Below are 15,416 nucleotides of genomic sequence, written 5' to 3'. Positions count from 1 at the left end.
GGGAGTAGACGGCAGGACCTCCAACGAGACAGGAGAAAGGGTTGGCAGGACCCCCGGCAGGGGAGCAGACGGCGGGACCTCCAACGAGACCGGACCTAGGGTTGGCAGGACCCCCGGCAGGGGAGTGGACGGCGGGACCTCCAACGAGAAAGGAGAAAGGGTTGGCAGGACCCCCGGCAGGAGAGTATTCTGTGGGACCTCCAACGGCACAGGACACAGAGTTGGCAGGACCCCCAGCGGAACCTCCAACAACACTTGCGTAGGGGCTTGAATTGGGACTGGAGAGGGAACTCGAGCGGAGACTTGAGAGGGGACTCGAGAGGGGACTCGAGAGGAGACTGGAGAGGGGACTCCAGAGGGGACTAGAGGAGAGACTAGAGGAGGGGCTAGAGGAGGGACTAGAGAAGGGAACACGAGAGGGGACTTGAGAGGAGAACTAGAGAGGGGACTCGAGGAGGGACTAGAGGAGGAACTAGAGGAGGGACTAGAGAGGGAACTCGAGAGGGAACTCGAGAGGGAACTCGAGGGGGAACTGGAGAGGGGACTTGAGATGGAAACAGAGAGGGGACTAGAGGAGACACTAGAGGAGGGAATTCGAGAGGGGAACTAGAGAGGGGACTCGAGGAGGGACTAGAGAGGGGACTAGAGGAGTAACTAGAGAAGGGAACTCGAGAGGGGACTCGAGAGGGAAACTAGAGAGGGGACTCGAGGAGAGACTAGAGGAGGGACTAAAGGAGGGACTAAAGGAGGGAACTCAAGATGGGACTGTGGCAGCTGGGGCCAGATCTGGGTCTGGAACCAAGGCAGCTGGGGTCGGGACCATGGCTGCTGGGGCCAGAACTGGGGCTGAAACCATGGCTGTGGGGACCGGAATTGAAGCCAGAATCATGGCTGCTGAAGCCAGAATCCTGGCTGTAAGATCCAGCTCTGAAGCCGGAAACATGGCTGTATAATCCAGTCTTGGAGCCGGGACCATGGCCGCTGGGGCCGGCCCTGGAGCCGGAAACATGGCTGTATGATCCAGTTCTGGAGCCTGGATCATGGCTGTGTGGGGCGGTTTTGAAGCCAGAAACATGGCTGCTGGGGCCTGTACTGGGGCTGGAACCATGGCTGCTGGGGCCTGTACTGGGACTGGAACCATGGCTGCTGGGGCCCGAGCTCCTAGTCTGGCCTTGCGACGACTCCTTTTAGCAGCCGCCTGAATACTCCGTGGACCTCCATAAGCCTGACGAGTTCCAGCATATGACTCCTGAACAGGAGCAGGAACTGGGACAGAAGCATGGGTTGACCCCAGACGGACCACTCCGAGACGTTTGTAGTCAGCAGGCTGGAAATCACACCTCCAGAGGAAGTCCAACATCCAGTCAGGTAAGAATTCCACCAAGTCGGGCTTCTCCATCGCCAACCGGTGCGCCTCTACCAGAGCGGCCTCCTTCAGCCGAACACTGGACGCTTCCTTCCACCAATCATAGCAACGTGCCAAAGGAAAAGAAAAATGTTGCTGCTCCACCTCAAAAGGATCGTCTGCTGGGTCCATTTCTGGTTGGGTCGTTCTGTCACGGTCGAGTGAAGGAAGCAGGACCCAAATGCAGATAACTTTGAGAAAACCTTTATTTCAAGGATACTGAAAAATGAATGACAACACGGAACACTCACCGTTGAACTCAGTCACCAACAAAACAAAACTACAAACGTGACATAACATGAGAATCGTGACAATTTAATTTGTCTTCGATTTATTTATACTACTGTATAAAAAAGGTAGTATTATGGCAGACAAAAGAGAGCTACACTGAGTGATGTCCACGGGATGTGGATGATAAAGATTGTATTTAATTGGAATATACATTGAGTCTCAGACTAATTGAAACACAAAGCTTCCTGCACAGTCAGCAGTGTTTCAGATACAGTGGAAGCAGAAGGAACACATCTGGATCAGTTAAGACCTCTGTAGACAATATTTTATCTCCTTTTACAATGAATTAAAGAGAGCATAATGAATACGTGTGAGTCTATATGGTTCATATCTAAAATTAGAAATCACAACCATCTTTGATTGGGATTTGTCCTCTTTACCTTTTTAACCGACTGCAATTATAGTCACCTTCACATGGGTAAGATTTGTGTTGAATAGGCGAGTTACTCTGCACTTACATTAACATCTTCTAGTGTAGCTGTAAAGAAAACAATACTGATATCAATTCTGCAAATTCCATTAACATCATTCAGATTCTATCATTTCCTTGAAGTCACTTTAAGAACTTTCAGTCTACAAATTGGACTGACATGTTGCTTGTTGTGATTAATATTTAGCCATTAGATCAGGACTGCTGTTTATTAATGCAATATGTAAACCTGGAATTAATGGGGCAGCTCGGATGATGAGATTAAAATAATATTATTGAACGGTATCTCCTTCATTTTGATGTCATCTTTCATTAAGAATTTGTTCTGAATGTAGCATGTCGGTGCCTCACAGCCTGATCTGTTACATGTTTGTGTATTCAATAGACCTATATAGTGTGCCTCTCTCTTAATTGACGAAGCAGCCACAGCTGTGTGCAGCCAGCAGGTGCTCCGCTGTCCCCTGTGGCAATCTGGACATCTCTGCACACATCCTCCTCTCTTCTACTTCAACAATTCACCCCCAGTAAAAACGGCAAAGTCATCCCCGATCTCCCGGCACAAACGGAAAACTCATCTCTTCGAGCAACATGTCCTGCTCTTTTCTATTTATCTCTACTATCTTAATTAAGTCTCCCTCTTCCTTCCTCTTCCAGGTGCACCTCTTATTGCCCCTTCCTCACACTTGTCTGCCTTGTACAAATTGTACCTAATGTTAACTTATAATGCCTGAATCCAAAGGAATTTAGGAATAGTTGATGTAAAGATTTGTATTCTTGATTTTTAATTATTTAATTGTAACATTATAAATACAAGGTTCCTGTACATCCTGATTAAAGGATTCCCTTTTCACGAAAAAAATTCACAATCACAATATAGTTTTTTTTTTTTTTTTACCAACTACCACAATATTGATAATACGACCATACAGTATAGTAGGATTGATACCTGGGTTGGAACTTTTACAAAATATTCACACAATGAGATGTTTGATAAATAGTCAAGTTTGTGCATAACCGGTCAAACAGATGTCTCTGAGTTTGGCCCGTACATTCAAATATACGAGTAAATCTTTTGTCAAGATTTTCTTTTTTTTTAGTACTTAATCAAGTATCAAAGGGTCTTTCCTTCTGTTAAAAAGTCCTAAGCACTTGTGTATTTTGTATCTAAGTGGGGGACTGACAGAAATTGAGTTATGTCTTCTAACACAGACCGTGCCATGCCAACATAGCTTTATCTGCCCAGTTTCCCCTTTAGGGAAGCAGCTTCTGAGTTCCAGTAAACTCTTTTGTTTTCCCTTCACTATAACTGATAAGACCCAAATGAATCAGGGACTTTTTGTGGAGGGACAGAATGAGAGGAAGATGGAAAAGGATTGTGACTTTTTAAAGTCCCGAGGAAGGGACTAGAGACTACAAAAAAAGATAATTATATTCTTTCTGAGCCCCAAATAGGTTATCTGAGTGCATGCTATTTTTGTTAGCATTCTGTGTGTACAATACTTGCTGATTTAAATTTGGACATAGTGTTGTAAACTGCATGCATTTCGACATTGGCTTTATTTCATCCCCCTCAATAAACTTGATTCTTGGTGGGTGAGCCATTTGGTAATCAGGATTAGCAGAAAGGTTCATCCCTGGGTTACTGGTACACTGCCGCTGGGCAAGATGTCAACATAATGTGCTGTTGTGATCACTGCTGTGTCACATTTCACCCTGAGGTGTGTTAAATCTCACTGAAATAATCTGGATTATTGCCACAACCACAACAATGTTCAATCTGCATTGATGATTTAATCTGTCTATTAAAAAAAACATGTTTTTGTCTCTTATCTTTGACCGTTTTTGTGACAATTATATTGTCCTTGTTACTATGACATATTTTCTACCAAAAATCCACTCTTTTTCTTTGAATGAATGACAAACATATCTTTGATATTCAAGAAAAGAAGATGTTTTATGATAATTTTTCTGGAAGGTACTCTTATCGTGAGAACAACCAATAAAGTAAATGGTAAAAGACTTTATGGGAACCACCAGATCAATCCTTTGAAACTGAGCAGGCATTGTAAAGCTAACCTTGTGCTCTCACACTTTTGTCTGTCAACATTTGTCAATTGACTGAAAATCCATCTAAAAGCTGGCAGTTGTAGGGACTGGGAGTACAATGAACGTAGCCCACATTGGCTTTGGTCAGCTTCAAATGTAAAAAACAAACAAGCCCATATGAAACCAGGAAATGGCTGTATTTTTAATAGAAAACAGTCTTTGCTGTAACAATATTGTTCGACTGCAAATTCAAAGCCATCGGTCACCAGTAGGTGGATGATTAGTAACAATAAACAGGCAGATTAGACAGAGGTAGTGTATGTTCAGATGAACCCTGCAATTTATTTTATGTATATGTGGTGCTATGTCAGAGCGGAGTACGACTCCTGACTTTTCCCTGTGTTTTTTATATATCTGTTGTAATTTATTGTCTTTTATTGTGATTGTGGTATTGTGTTTTTATGTGATTGTAGTATTTATTACATACAATCATACAGTACAGCATTTTGGCCCGACCTTACATCGCTTTTAAATGTGCTTTATAAATATGCTTTATAAATAAACTTTGATTTGATATGTGGTGCCACTCAAAATATAGCCAACTGTATTTAATCTAGTCATTTTAGTATTACTCTTTGCCCTTTACAAGCTACATTTTAGTACAGGGAAGATCATTATAAAACCATGGCCAGAGGCTACATAACGTGTGTGAATGAGGAAGCTTGTGACATTTTCAGTGATACAGTATGTAGAATGACCGTAAAACTGTCGTCTTTTGTGCCAATTGTGAATATGAGAAAACTAAAAACATGCATGTTAGCTGAATTCCAGCAAATATTGTCATTTAGTGTTGACCATCTTTCCGCTGGCTTAACCATGAATTATAACATATAGAGACATTACGTTTTAGCATTTCATGATTTAAAATCAATTTTTCTTGTACTACCACTTTGTTTCTTTAACCACACACACACACACACACACACACACACACACACACACACACACACACACACACACACACACACACACACACACACACACACACACACACACACACACACACACACACACACACACACACACACACACACACACACACACACACACACACACACACACACACAGGCATCAAGTTTCTAGTCCTCATCTCAGTAGCTGATGAAACCATCTCTTCCACAGTGGCAGCTAGCATGCTCTCCCCACGATGTCCCGTCTCCGAGTTTTCCTGCGGAACCCCCCCCGCCAGCTTATCTGAGACGCCGTCCTTCCTCCTCAATACTCATGGTGAGGATTATTATGTTAAAGTCTTTGTGCAGGAAAATACACCATGGTTTGAGGCTTTACTGTTTGATAGTTATGATGCTTTTGGCATGCGTTTATAACGGCATCAATTTAAAAGGATACAAAAGAATATCTGTTTGTCTAAATGCATTATAACTGTAAAGGAATGTGTCCAAATGATATGAAAGGATTGTGGTTTTGCCAGCACAGACACTCGATCCTGTAGCGCGTATAACGTGATACGCAAATTACTCGCAGCAACAAGTGACCTTGAAGTTGCAACAAGTCCTTTGGTCTAGTAATGAGGCTGCCCCTGCTTATCTGGTGACACCCTGAATAATTTATGGAGGGTGCTATTCAAACTGCACCTGTACTGTTTACTCTAGGACTAAAGTCACATCCTTTATCCAGTATATATCTTTGCACACACACATATATAGATGTTGGGTTTGGCTTTTGTTTGTAATGCCTGCAATGCATGTGTGTGGGTGTCATGATGAGTCTACAATTCTGACTGTGGCTGGATTTAAAGGACTCATCTGAGGATTCATTTCCATGCAGCTTTGTTGTAAATAATCAGAGATGTGTATCTGTTTTTTTATTTTTTTATTAAATTGACACGTAGTTTCTGTACAACAACAAATAACTGCTTTAATGTGCATTTGAAACACTAGTGTTTCAATAATAGGTCAGGTCTTTATTTAGTATATTAAAGGACATGCACCCTAGAGCTATCCTTGCCTTTTGGAAGATCAGGCCAAGAGAAGAAACCTTTATTTCTGCATGAAACAATGTTGATGCACCATTGGTAGCTTTCTCTCTGACATCCAAGCCTTTTTGCTATTTTACCTTATTTCTGTTTTACCTCAGCATCATAATCTAGTTGCTTCTGAGATCTTGCATTCCATTTCAAATAATAACTCAATCTTTCAATTCTGATATCTGTCATGTTATGGAAAATCCGCCCTCTTGGGGACTTACTTAGCTCATTCTGATGGTGCCCTTTCAGAACTGGGTCAAACTTGGCCATGAGCTTGACTTCTTCCAGAAAGTATATTTTGTCAGAACCTAAGGTTTTTACTTCCCCTTGAGAATGTGTGTCTTATTAACAGAAAATGTTTCCCTTCTACAAACCACTCTTCACACAAAGACGTGTTCTAACTGAATTGTTTGTGGTTTTGCTGCCTAATAGTCACAGAAAATGTCTCCGTTTGCTGCCTGAAAATGTAAAGTAACTTGACAGATCTTGTATAATTCTGACTGGAGTGGTTCGAGCCAAGTAAGGTTTTGTTTGTTCAGCGTTTGTGTCTTATGCTACGTTTTGTTTGACAGTTGCGCCTGCACTGCAGAGTTGATCACTGCACCACTGAATGGAGTATGAGGCAAAGCCTGAGTCAGGGGAGGAACAAGGAACAAAAGATAAGACTTTGGAGAATGGATAAAAAAGCTCTGAAAGTATAAAGAGGGTTTCCAGGCCTAAAGATAAATAGTGTTTTTTTATGTATATTATTCAGAGATACATCTCTTCCAAGGAATCACTGTACTTTATTCTTACCCTTTATCTGATGATGAATTTACAAACCAGAAATCAGAATTGGACTTCAAAAAGTGCTTCTACAGAAAATGAAATGAGAAAGTTCTAATTTCTGAATATCATTTTGTTACAATATATCAAACATTGTGTGGATCGCAATAGCCTATTTTTGTGGTTCCTGCTCTGGGCAAAAACAAAAAAATAATGTCATATCTTGTTGAGAAACAACAAACATAATTAAATAAGAGTGTGATTTTCCAAGATTTTCCATTAATGAATGTAAGCAATTATTATTAATATATAGATATAAGCATTTTACAAAATAAATGAGTCAGAGTTTAGTGCTTTTTTCGGATCACATTATTTACAAAAAATGTCTTTCCATGGACCAATACTTTTTCTTATCCTCAGAACAGATAAGCCTGCCAGAGATCTTGTGTAATTGATGGAAGTTCCTTTTGGTTATGATTAAAGTGCACAGAGCATTACCGATTAAAAAAACTATTAAACAAAGGCAAAGGCCTTTCAGAAATATGAAATGTCTTCCAGATAATGAATACTAAATCCCCTCAGACCTTTCTCTTTGAAACCATCAAACAGTGCTCTGCTGTTGCATCTGTCATATTGGTATCTGAGTATCGATGTCTCCCTTTTTATGGATTAAATGGACACAATAACTTTGATCTACTCGTCTGATTAGTTGTGCAGCTCCATCCCACTGGTTTCTGGCAGCCAAAACGGAGAAAGGTGAGTTTTGGGAAGTTATATAATGCGCCCGTTAAAGAAATTCAGCGAGGAAATAGGACACCTTAAATGTCTCATCTAATCTGCTCTTTGTTCTCCCTGAGGGATGAATAGGCACTCGCCCCAGAGGGAACTTTGAATCCTATACACAGCAGTTTCCAAACTCTTTAAATGAGTTCCCGTTCTCACAGAGAAATGTTACAGGACATCAGGGACGTGCACAGACATTTGGAGGGGCTATTGCTCTAAACTGGAAAAAGGGACTAATTGTGGGCTTATCATGTTGATTCGGCCACAATATATCCAGTAACTGCTAGAATCCACTTCAAGACACTGGTACTTGCGTACCATGCTGCGAATGGATCTGGCCCTTCCTACATCCAGGACATGGTTAAACTGTACACCCCAGCACGTGCACTCCGCTCTGCATCAGCCAAACGGCTCGCTGCACCCGCACTGCGACGGGGACCCAAGTTCCCATCAGCAAAAACACGTGGGTTTGCTATCCTGGCTCCAAAATGGTGGAATGAGCTCCCCATTGACATCAGGACAGCAGAAAGCTTACACACCTTACAGAGACTGAAAACTCATCTCTTTCGACTCCACTTCGAGCGATAGAATTACTAACAAAGCACTTGTATACTAATAAAGGACTGGCTTATCTAAAGCCAGTTGAGTAGCACTTGAAATGTTTGGCTCTATGAAACCTGATGTACTTATATGATTCTGTTTTCTTCAAGTTTGTATTTTCCTGGTCAAATGCACTTATTGTAAGTCGCTTTGGATAAAAGTGTCAGCTAAATGCAATGTAATGTAATAAAAAAAAAAAAAAACTCTCGCTCTCTCCAGAGGGGCAGGTCAGACAAAAATGGCAAACGGGCTGTTGCCCGGGCAACATTAGCCCGTACCTGTGCATGTCCCTGCAGGACATGGATTAACTCCCGCCCATTTTTTGTTCCTTTCTGCTGATAATTGCTACTTTAACTTTCACATAAAGACCAACAGTGTCCTCTTGGTTAGCCTTATTGGATGCTGGTGGGGCACAGGTTTTCAAATGCAAATGTGACAGAGAAGCAGCAAAGCTTAATAAAGCACAGAGAGGGAGTGGGAGGTACAGGATAACCAAGACACACAGTTTTACAACACGACCTTCTGATTTATTTTTTCGATTACATTCTGTACTTCAAAAAACAAGAATTGAATGTGTCTTTTTTGTAGGAAAGGTGCAAGGACACCTTGACAAAGATCAGGACATGAACTGGGTTGTTATCTGCAACGTGACTAAAGCCTCAGAGGAAGATGGCGGTAGCTTCATTTTGAGTGACAGCAACACTGACAGAGCGCCCGCTGCAATGACCGAGTAGGACATTTCAAATGCTGTCTGACAGAATGTGGCCAAATGGACACGAAATAACAGATATTGAAGTTCATCCACAATATCTGACACATGGTTGGATGACATTTTCGATTTGCCTTTGGCAGAGCAAAGGGAGCCACACACAAAGTACATGTTGTCTAAATGTGTCTGTGGTGTTTTTAAAGTTTGCATTTATAAAGAAATCACATTCATCAATATCTGTAATTTATACCAAATTGATTCCAGATAAGCGTGACGTGGCTGGGCTCATGTCTTGTTACTGGACAGCAGTATGGTGACTAACTGGGCTGACATGTGAACGTGGGAATACTCAGATGGCGAGTGACTCACTGTCAACATCAATGTTAGTGTCTTACATCATTTTGTCTTACATAATTTTGTTCTTAAACATCTCTGTATTCTTTTTCCATTACATACTGATTAAACATGCTGCACAGTATTTAACAAACCACATTTCTCTCAATTTATAAAAGGTGTTAAGTCAGAAATAAAAACACTAGCTCATGCAGACAAAGGAATAACAACAGCATCTGACTTATCTGTTCAACGCAGAACCTTCTGGGAAATAGCTGCACAAACAACACTGAGGAAAGGATGATAAACACTACTTGATGTTGAAGTTTGAGGACAACGTGTTGAACATGGACATTGGCTTTATTGATTGAAAACAAAATGTCTTAATAATAGTCTGCTGTTTCAAAGGCACATAATTGAAGGTTTAATTGGCGTTTTGACTTGAGTGGAAGTCTGCAAACTCAGACACCGTTCACATCTTTCTCCTATACCGGAGACTAATTATGTTTGCAAACTGACTGTGTTTATAGGATGAGAGGAAGTAAAAATAATTAAGGTTTCTGGGAATTTCATCTTTTCATTTGAAGCTTCATAGCGTTGCGCCTCTCTTAAATGCAAACACTAAGAAATGAAGCCTCTTTCACCTTTTGTAGTCAAGTAGTATGTTTTCTAAAGCACACTAGTTAATGTTGCCTTCTGTAATTATTACCCGCTATGCCTCATCCAAGTACTTTTTACTGTTGATGGATCACTGTTATAAAACTTCATGCTGCACTATTTTAGTTACTAAACCCTCTTTCTCTCTGTAAGGCTGGCCTTTCTTCTGACACTAAATACTTGTGTTACCTTGACCTTCCTTCCCCAGGAGCAGGCTGGAATCTTTAATCCAACCTAGCTCTAAATCTTGCCAAACACATCAACACAGAATGGCTGAGGATGGCATCTCTTTGTATTTCTGAAGAGACAAAGCAATGGAGGAGGGATTTGGGAACAGCACGTGATAAAGATCCTCAGTAGATCCAAGTCAATTCTGAATTATTCACACAACCCTAAATCACAAATGTGTCTTCAGATGTCAAATTCATCAATATTGGTAGAACTTTGGAACATTTCATACATTTGAAATGTTTAAGGCGTTTGAACTTCATGATGGAAATGTCTCTGATTAGAGTGGATTGGGTAGTCGTGCATAAGTCGTAGTGATTTATTCAGAGGTTGAGCATTCGGAGCAGTGTGCACAGTGGCCATTTATTCCTGCTTTGGTGTGCGTGAGTCGTGGGTGTGTTTTCAGTTATGCATGTGTTGACCCACAGCGCTGTCTTGTCTGCCAGGCCCTATTAATTCACTCCTACACTCGCATCTGCAACCTTTGCTTCCAAAATATCATTGTTCCATTCTTACAGGCCATCTGCTTTTTTCTCTTTTGTGCCTACTATTTATTAGATTCTCTCTCCCCTGTCTTTGAAAACCACTGGAACCACTTCTATCGTTATCACCCATAAATAACTATGTTTATCCCTTTTGAGCTGATGTTACAAAGCAGGCTAATGTATTTATCAATTAGAGCAATGTATCGACTTAGCATGCATCACCTGCAGTGTTGAGAATGAAGGAAAATTCCATTAGGATCAATAAAGCTCCTGCTGACTGTTTACTGCAAACATGGATACCTTTTAACCATTTAAACAAGATGGATTTCCCAGCAGTGACAAGAACCTGTTTACCGTTATAACTACAGTGTGGTACAGATTGTGTTTGCCATTTTTGAGGCTCCTTCTTAAAATTTAGGTTCGCAAGATATTTCAAACCGTGTTCTCACTTTGTTCTTCCACCTCAGCCAGCAGCACAAACCTATGCCAAGTTCAGTGTGGGAACGACAAACATCCCTTGTACCCAAGCGCTGAAGTGCCAGCAGCGTTATCACACAACAAGGCTCCCACATTTGAATTTTTTGACTCTGCTCTTATGAGCAGCAGGATTAATTTAGAGGAGCACAAAGCCAATGTTAGCATTGGCCATGTCAACATGACTAACAAGTCTCCTAGAGCCCTTCGCAGTGCTAGGAGACTTACAGGAAAGGGAAACAACGGCAGACAAAGTGGGAGTGAGGGAGGGGAAATACTGACACATGATGGCTGCACTTTCCAAGCTGTTTGCTCACATTCCCTCTGCTGCCCTCTTTCAAATGATGTCAAGTTCAACCTTGTCTAATGACCAGGATAAGTCATGCTAACCAAACATGTTTTTTTTTACATTACAAGTAAAACTAAGCCCTTTTATCAATAGTGATACAAACAGGCTTTGGCATTTTTGTAGATTTGGTTATTTACTTTCTTGCTGAGAGTTAGACGAGAAGATTGATAACGCTGATTCTTGTCATTATTCTACAGCCATTGCATTTTGAAATCCTCATTTACTTCACAATGACAAGTTAATGCAAATAAGTGTTCTATTTTTCCACTTAAATGTAAACTATTACGTCTAATAATGATACGTCTCAAACTGTCATAACCTTCCTTTTCTTGTTTTCAATAGGTCAGCTGAAGCTGTCAATCATCCAGGAGCAAGAAGTTCTTGTTGTTAGTGGTAAGTCCTATTAAAGGCTGCACTGCTGTGGCCAAACACTATGTACTCTGACCACTTGAAAGACTGCACTATGAGGCTGGTGAAATATTAAAATGTATTTGGCAAGGCAAATTGAGCACATGATTTGCAGCACATGAATGGCACAGTGCAGATTGTCTAATCACGACAGCAGACCATTAATATGAAAAGGCGTTGGTAGGGAGCTGAGCACATTGATCTAACTTAAGTGGTTATTTAATTTGGTCTCCCAGCAACCAAGTCATGCACGCTTCTACTTTTGTTTGTGATTCTCTGTGTCCTCTCTCAGGTCTTTTGTGCCCCTGTCATTTCTCCGAGTGAATGGCCATTTATTCATCAGATTCCAAATTAGATGTTTTTTTGTCCACCCATCCATGACAAATTTAATACAATGTCTAATTATTCAAAATGAGGGGAACAGAATATTATGAAAAAAACCCTCTAGAGATAATAGAAGAAGAAGAAGAAGAAGAAGATTGAAGTTATTGTCATTACGTAGTACAGGTACTATGTAACGAAACGGTTTCTCTGCATTTGACCCATCCTAGTGTTGGGAGCAGTGGGCTGCCATTATGTACGGCGTCCAGGGAGCTGTGTAGGGAACAGTGCCTTGCTCAGGGACACCTCGGTAGCACTTGGTCTTTCCGGGACTTGAACTGGTGACCTTCCAGTTGCCAAGCCAAGTGCCTATCGACTTCGCCACCACCGCCCCCAATAATGCAACTCAATACAACAACATCACTGTGTCCTTAAAGAATACCGCAGAGTTTGATCAACACATCTCTAACCCACAAAGTAAAGTGAAAACTGAGTACATCTTTTTTATTTCAATGAGAGTGAAAGCTGTTTTCTTATATAAAAAGAGTTATTCAATGTTTTGTCACCGCGAATAATGCTCGATCATAGACCCGGAGTTACTTGCATTTGAAACCTATGTGTTTTGCATGTCGTTTCTAAGATGTGTCTTCAGGTGAAATGGACGAAGAGTCCGAGGTCATCAGAAATGATTATTTATTATCATATTTGGTGTTTTGATTTGTATGAAGTTGACATTTAGGTCATTTTTGAACATATCCTGAGAAAATGCCTTTAGACTGAACCATGTGAGACTTCTGACAGCCTCCTGTCTCTTGATCCATGAGGTGTTTGAGCCCCATGTGGACATAAACGCCAGTAGAATTTCATTTGATGCTGCTTTTTGGCAGGGGATAAAGTACCCACAGTGTAATGGCTTGGTTGGCAACAAGAAAGAGAGCGGGAAACATGCATCAGATGTTGATTTACTGAGCAGCTGTTTCTATAAAGTCTGGTTTGTAGTTATTGGAAATCTCACAAATCTTTTTCACTGCTTGTTATTTCAGCAGACAGACATCCTCTTTCTTTTCTTCACATACCACGAGTGGAGTTAATGTGATTCATTCAAGCTGTCACAATCTGCCTGTCTCCTGCCATTCCCTTCCCTTAAACCTTTTCTCTACTTCCACATCCATATTCTCCTTCCTGCCCTGCTATAACCCCTTTCCCTTCAGTCCTATACTCACCTGACCTCCCCTGTTCACCTATCCCACTTTCCTTCTGTTCCCTAAACATGAAACGTAACCTGTATCTGTATCTCTCTGCCTGCAGCTGCCTGTAGGCCCTGTATATACTTTCATTGTGGCAATAAATCATTAATCTTTTCCACTCTGCCTATATGTCTGCATTCGGGTCCGATTCTGCATTTCCCGAGTTGAAGCTGACACAAGCTATATTAAATGTGACGGCCCATACATTTTACCGTGTGCTCACTGGACTCCTAACACATGCAGAGTATACCTGATTGCATATTTGTAGCAAAATTCCCTTTTTACTGAAATATTGTTTACTACTCTTACAGTATTCTGAGCCGCAGTGGAGCAGGGCATTCGTTGGTCCAGTTGAATTTCATTATTAGTGACACTTTGCGCAGCTCCTGAAAAATGAGATGAGCATATACATAATTAATGCAACTAATTTATTCAGTTCTTTTTGTATGTGTTGACAGTTCTTGAGGCTAGGGGCATTGTGGAGGATTGCCAGCGGTCATGTGACTCTTATGTTAAGGTATGTAGCCCTCTACAGAGTTATACAGTTCAAGAAAAAACTGTGAATATTAAAGTGTGTGAACTTGTTTTGCTGTCCTATTCAGATCGGCATGTTCCCGGACAGCGATCCCAGCGACAGACAGAAGAGTCGGATGGTTCCTGAGTGTAGGAACCCCATCTTCTTGCAAACCTTTTACTTGTAAGCTTTTATACAATGTTACAGAAGTGCAGCACACCTTCAAAAATGTTATTTTAGGGTAGTTTAACTCAGTTGAATCCTAAGTGTAAGACAGATTTGCATAACTGAGATTGAATGTGTGTTACACAATTACATCAAGACATTATGTCACTGTATATGATACATATCAATGTCTACGTTAGCATTTTACACACACTGCTTTTGAGTCAGTTGTGTTCTATTCAGATGTTGTTAGTGCCAAACAGATGTTATTTCAAGGATTAACTTGGTAAACAAGTGAGGGGAAACTACATTTCTTCTTTGTTTTCAGTGTTGTCAGTGAAGGGGACCTGCATAAGAGACTGCTCTTCACAATGTGGAACTCTGACTCCACATCGAGGTACCTGCTGGGAATGTTGACGATGTTGGTGGGGAGAGTGATGGTTTTAGTGGCTCAAAGATAATCGTTTTGTGAGTCTTTTTCCTATTTGAACTTATCTTTACAAGAAGCTGTAACATGCAAAAAGCCTCCCAGTAGAGCAGTACAACACATTGTATAATTGATTCTGCAGCGTGTGTGTGTGTGTGTGTGTGTGTGTGTGTGTGTGTGTGTGTGTGTGTGTTCACTCTGGCAGAGTGAATGTGTTACTCTCGCCTCCCTGACTCACCAGACTAAAGATGAAACAGGGTCATTGCTGGGGATGGAGGACATATGGTTGAATGAGTCACACATCTCTTGTGCAATGTTTTATTGAGAGGACAGATGAAACATTGCTCTGTGGTAGAAACACTGAAGAACACTACGTTTGGCAATAATGCAGATATCCCCCTTTTCCAATTCCAATGATTCTTTGTGTTTTCAGTTGATTCAAAGCATAGTGTCACATACAGCAGCTGTTTGAAACGACGTGTACAGATGTACTGTATACAGGGGCAGGCTTACATGAGTGGTTGAGTTAAGATCATGGAATGCTTATAAAGATAAAGACCTTGTTGGGAGAGTTTCTGGGACACAGATTAAGAGAGATTTACTCATCTTTGGTAAGCAATTAAGCCTCATTCACACCAAATGTCACTTGGTATTTATTGGGAAAAGCCAGTAGGAACACATGTTTCAAATAGTTGAACATTATTTGCTTTTATCCAAATGCTGGTTGGTTTAATA

The 15,416-nt window shown here is 41.1% G+C and overlaps 1 protein-coding gene across 1 annotated transcript in view; it reads left to right on the top strand.

Annotated features, from left to right (window-relative positions):
- Positions 1-15,416, top strand: part of rgs3a (regulator of G protein signaling 3a) — a 167,589-nt gene that overhangs the window by 5,940 nt on the left and 146,233 nt on the right. Inside the window, 6 exon segments of the mRNA XM_034095308.1 lie at positions 5,355-5,409; positions 5,411-5,459; positions 11,942-11,992; positions 14,034-14,092; positions 14,178-14,272; positions 14,583-14,651. Coding sequence (XP_033951199.1) covers positions 5,380-5,409; positions 5,411-5,459; positions 11,942-11,992; positions 14,034-14,092; positions 14,178-14,272; positions 14,583-14,651 — 353 coding nt within the window. The 5' untranslated portion in view covers positions 5,355-5,379.

Source organism: Pseudochaenichthys georgianus, chromosome 12, assembly GCF_902827115.2.
Source record: "Pseudochaenichthys georgianus chromosome 12, fPseGeo1.2, whole genome shotgun sequence".
NCBI classification, from domain to species: domain Eukaryota; kingdom Metazoa; phylum Chordata; class Actinopteri; order Perciformes; family Channichthyidae; genus Pseudochaenichthys; species Pseudochaenichthys georgianus.
The sequence above is the reverse complement of the archived record's forward strand: the minus strand, read 5'-3'. Positions and strand labels throughout refer to the sequence as shown.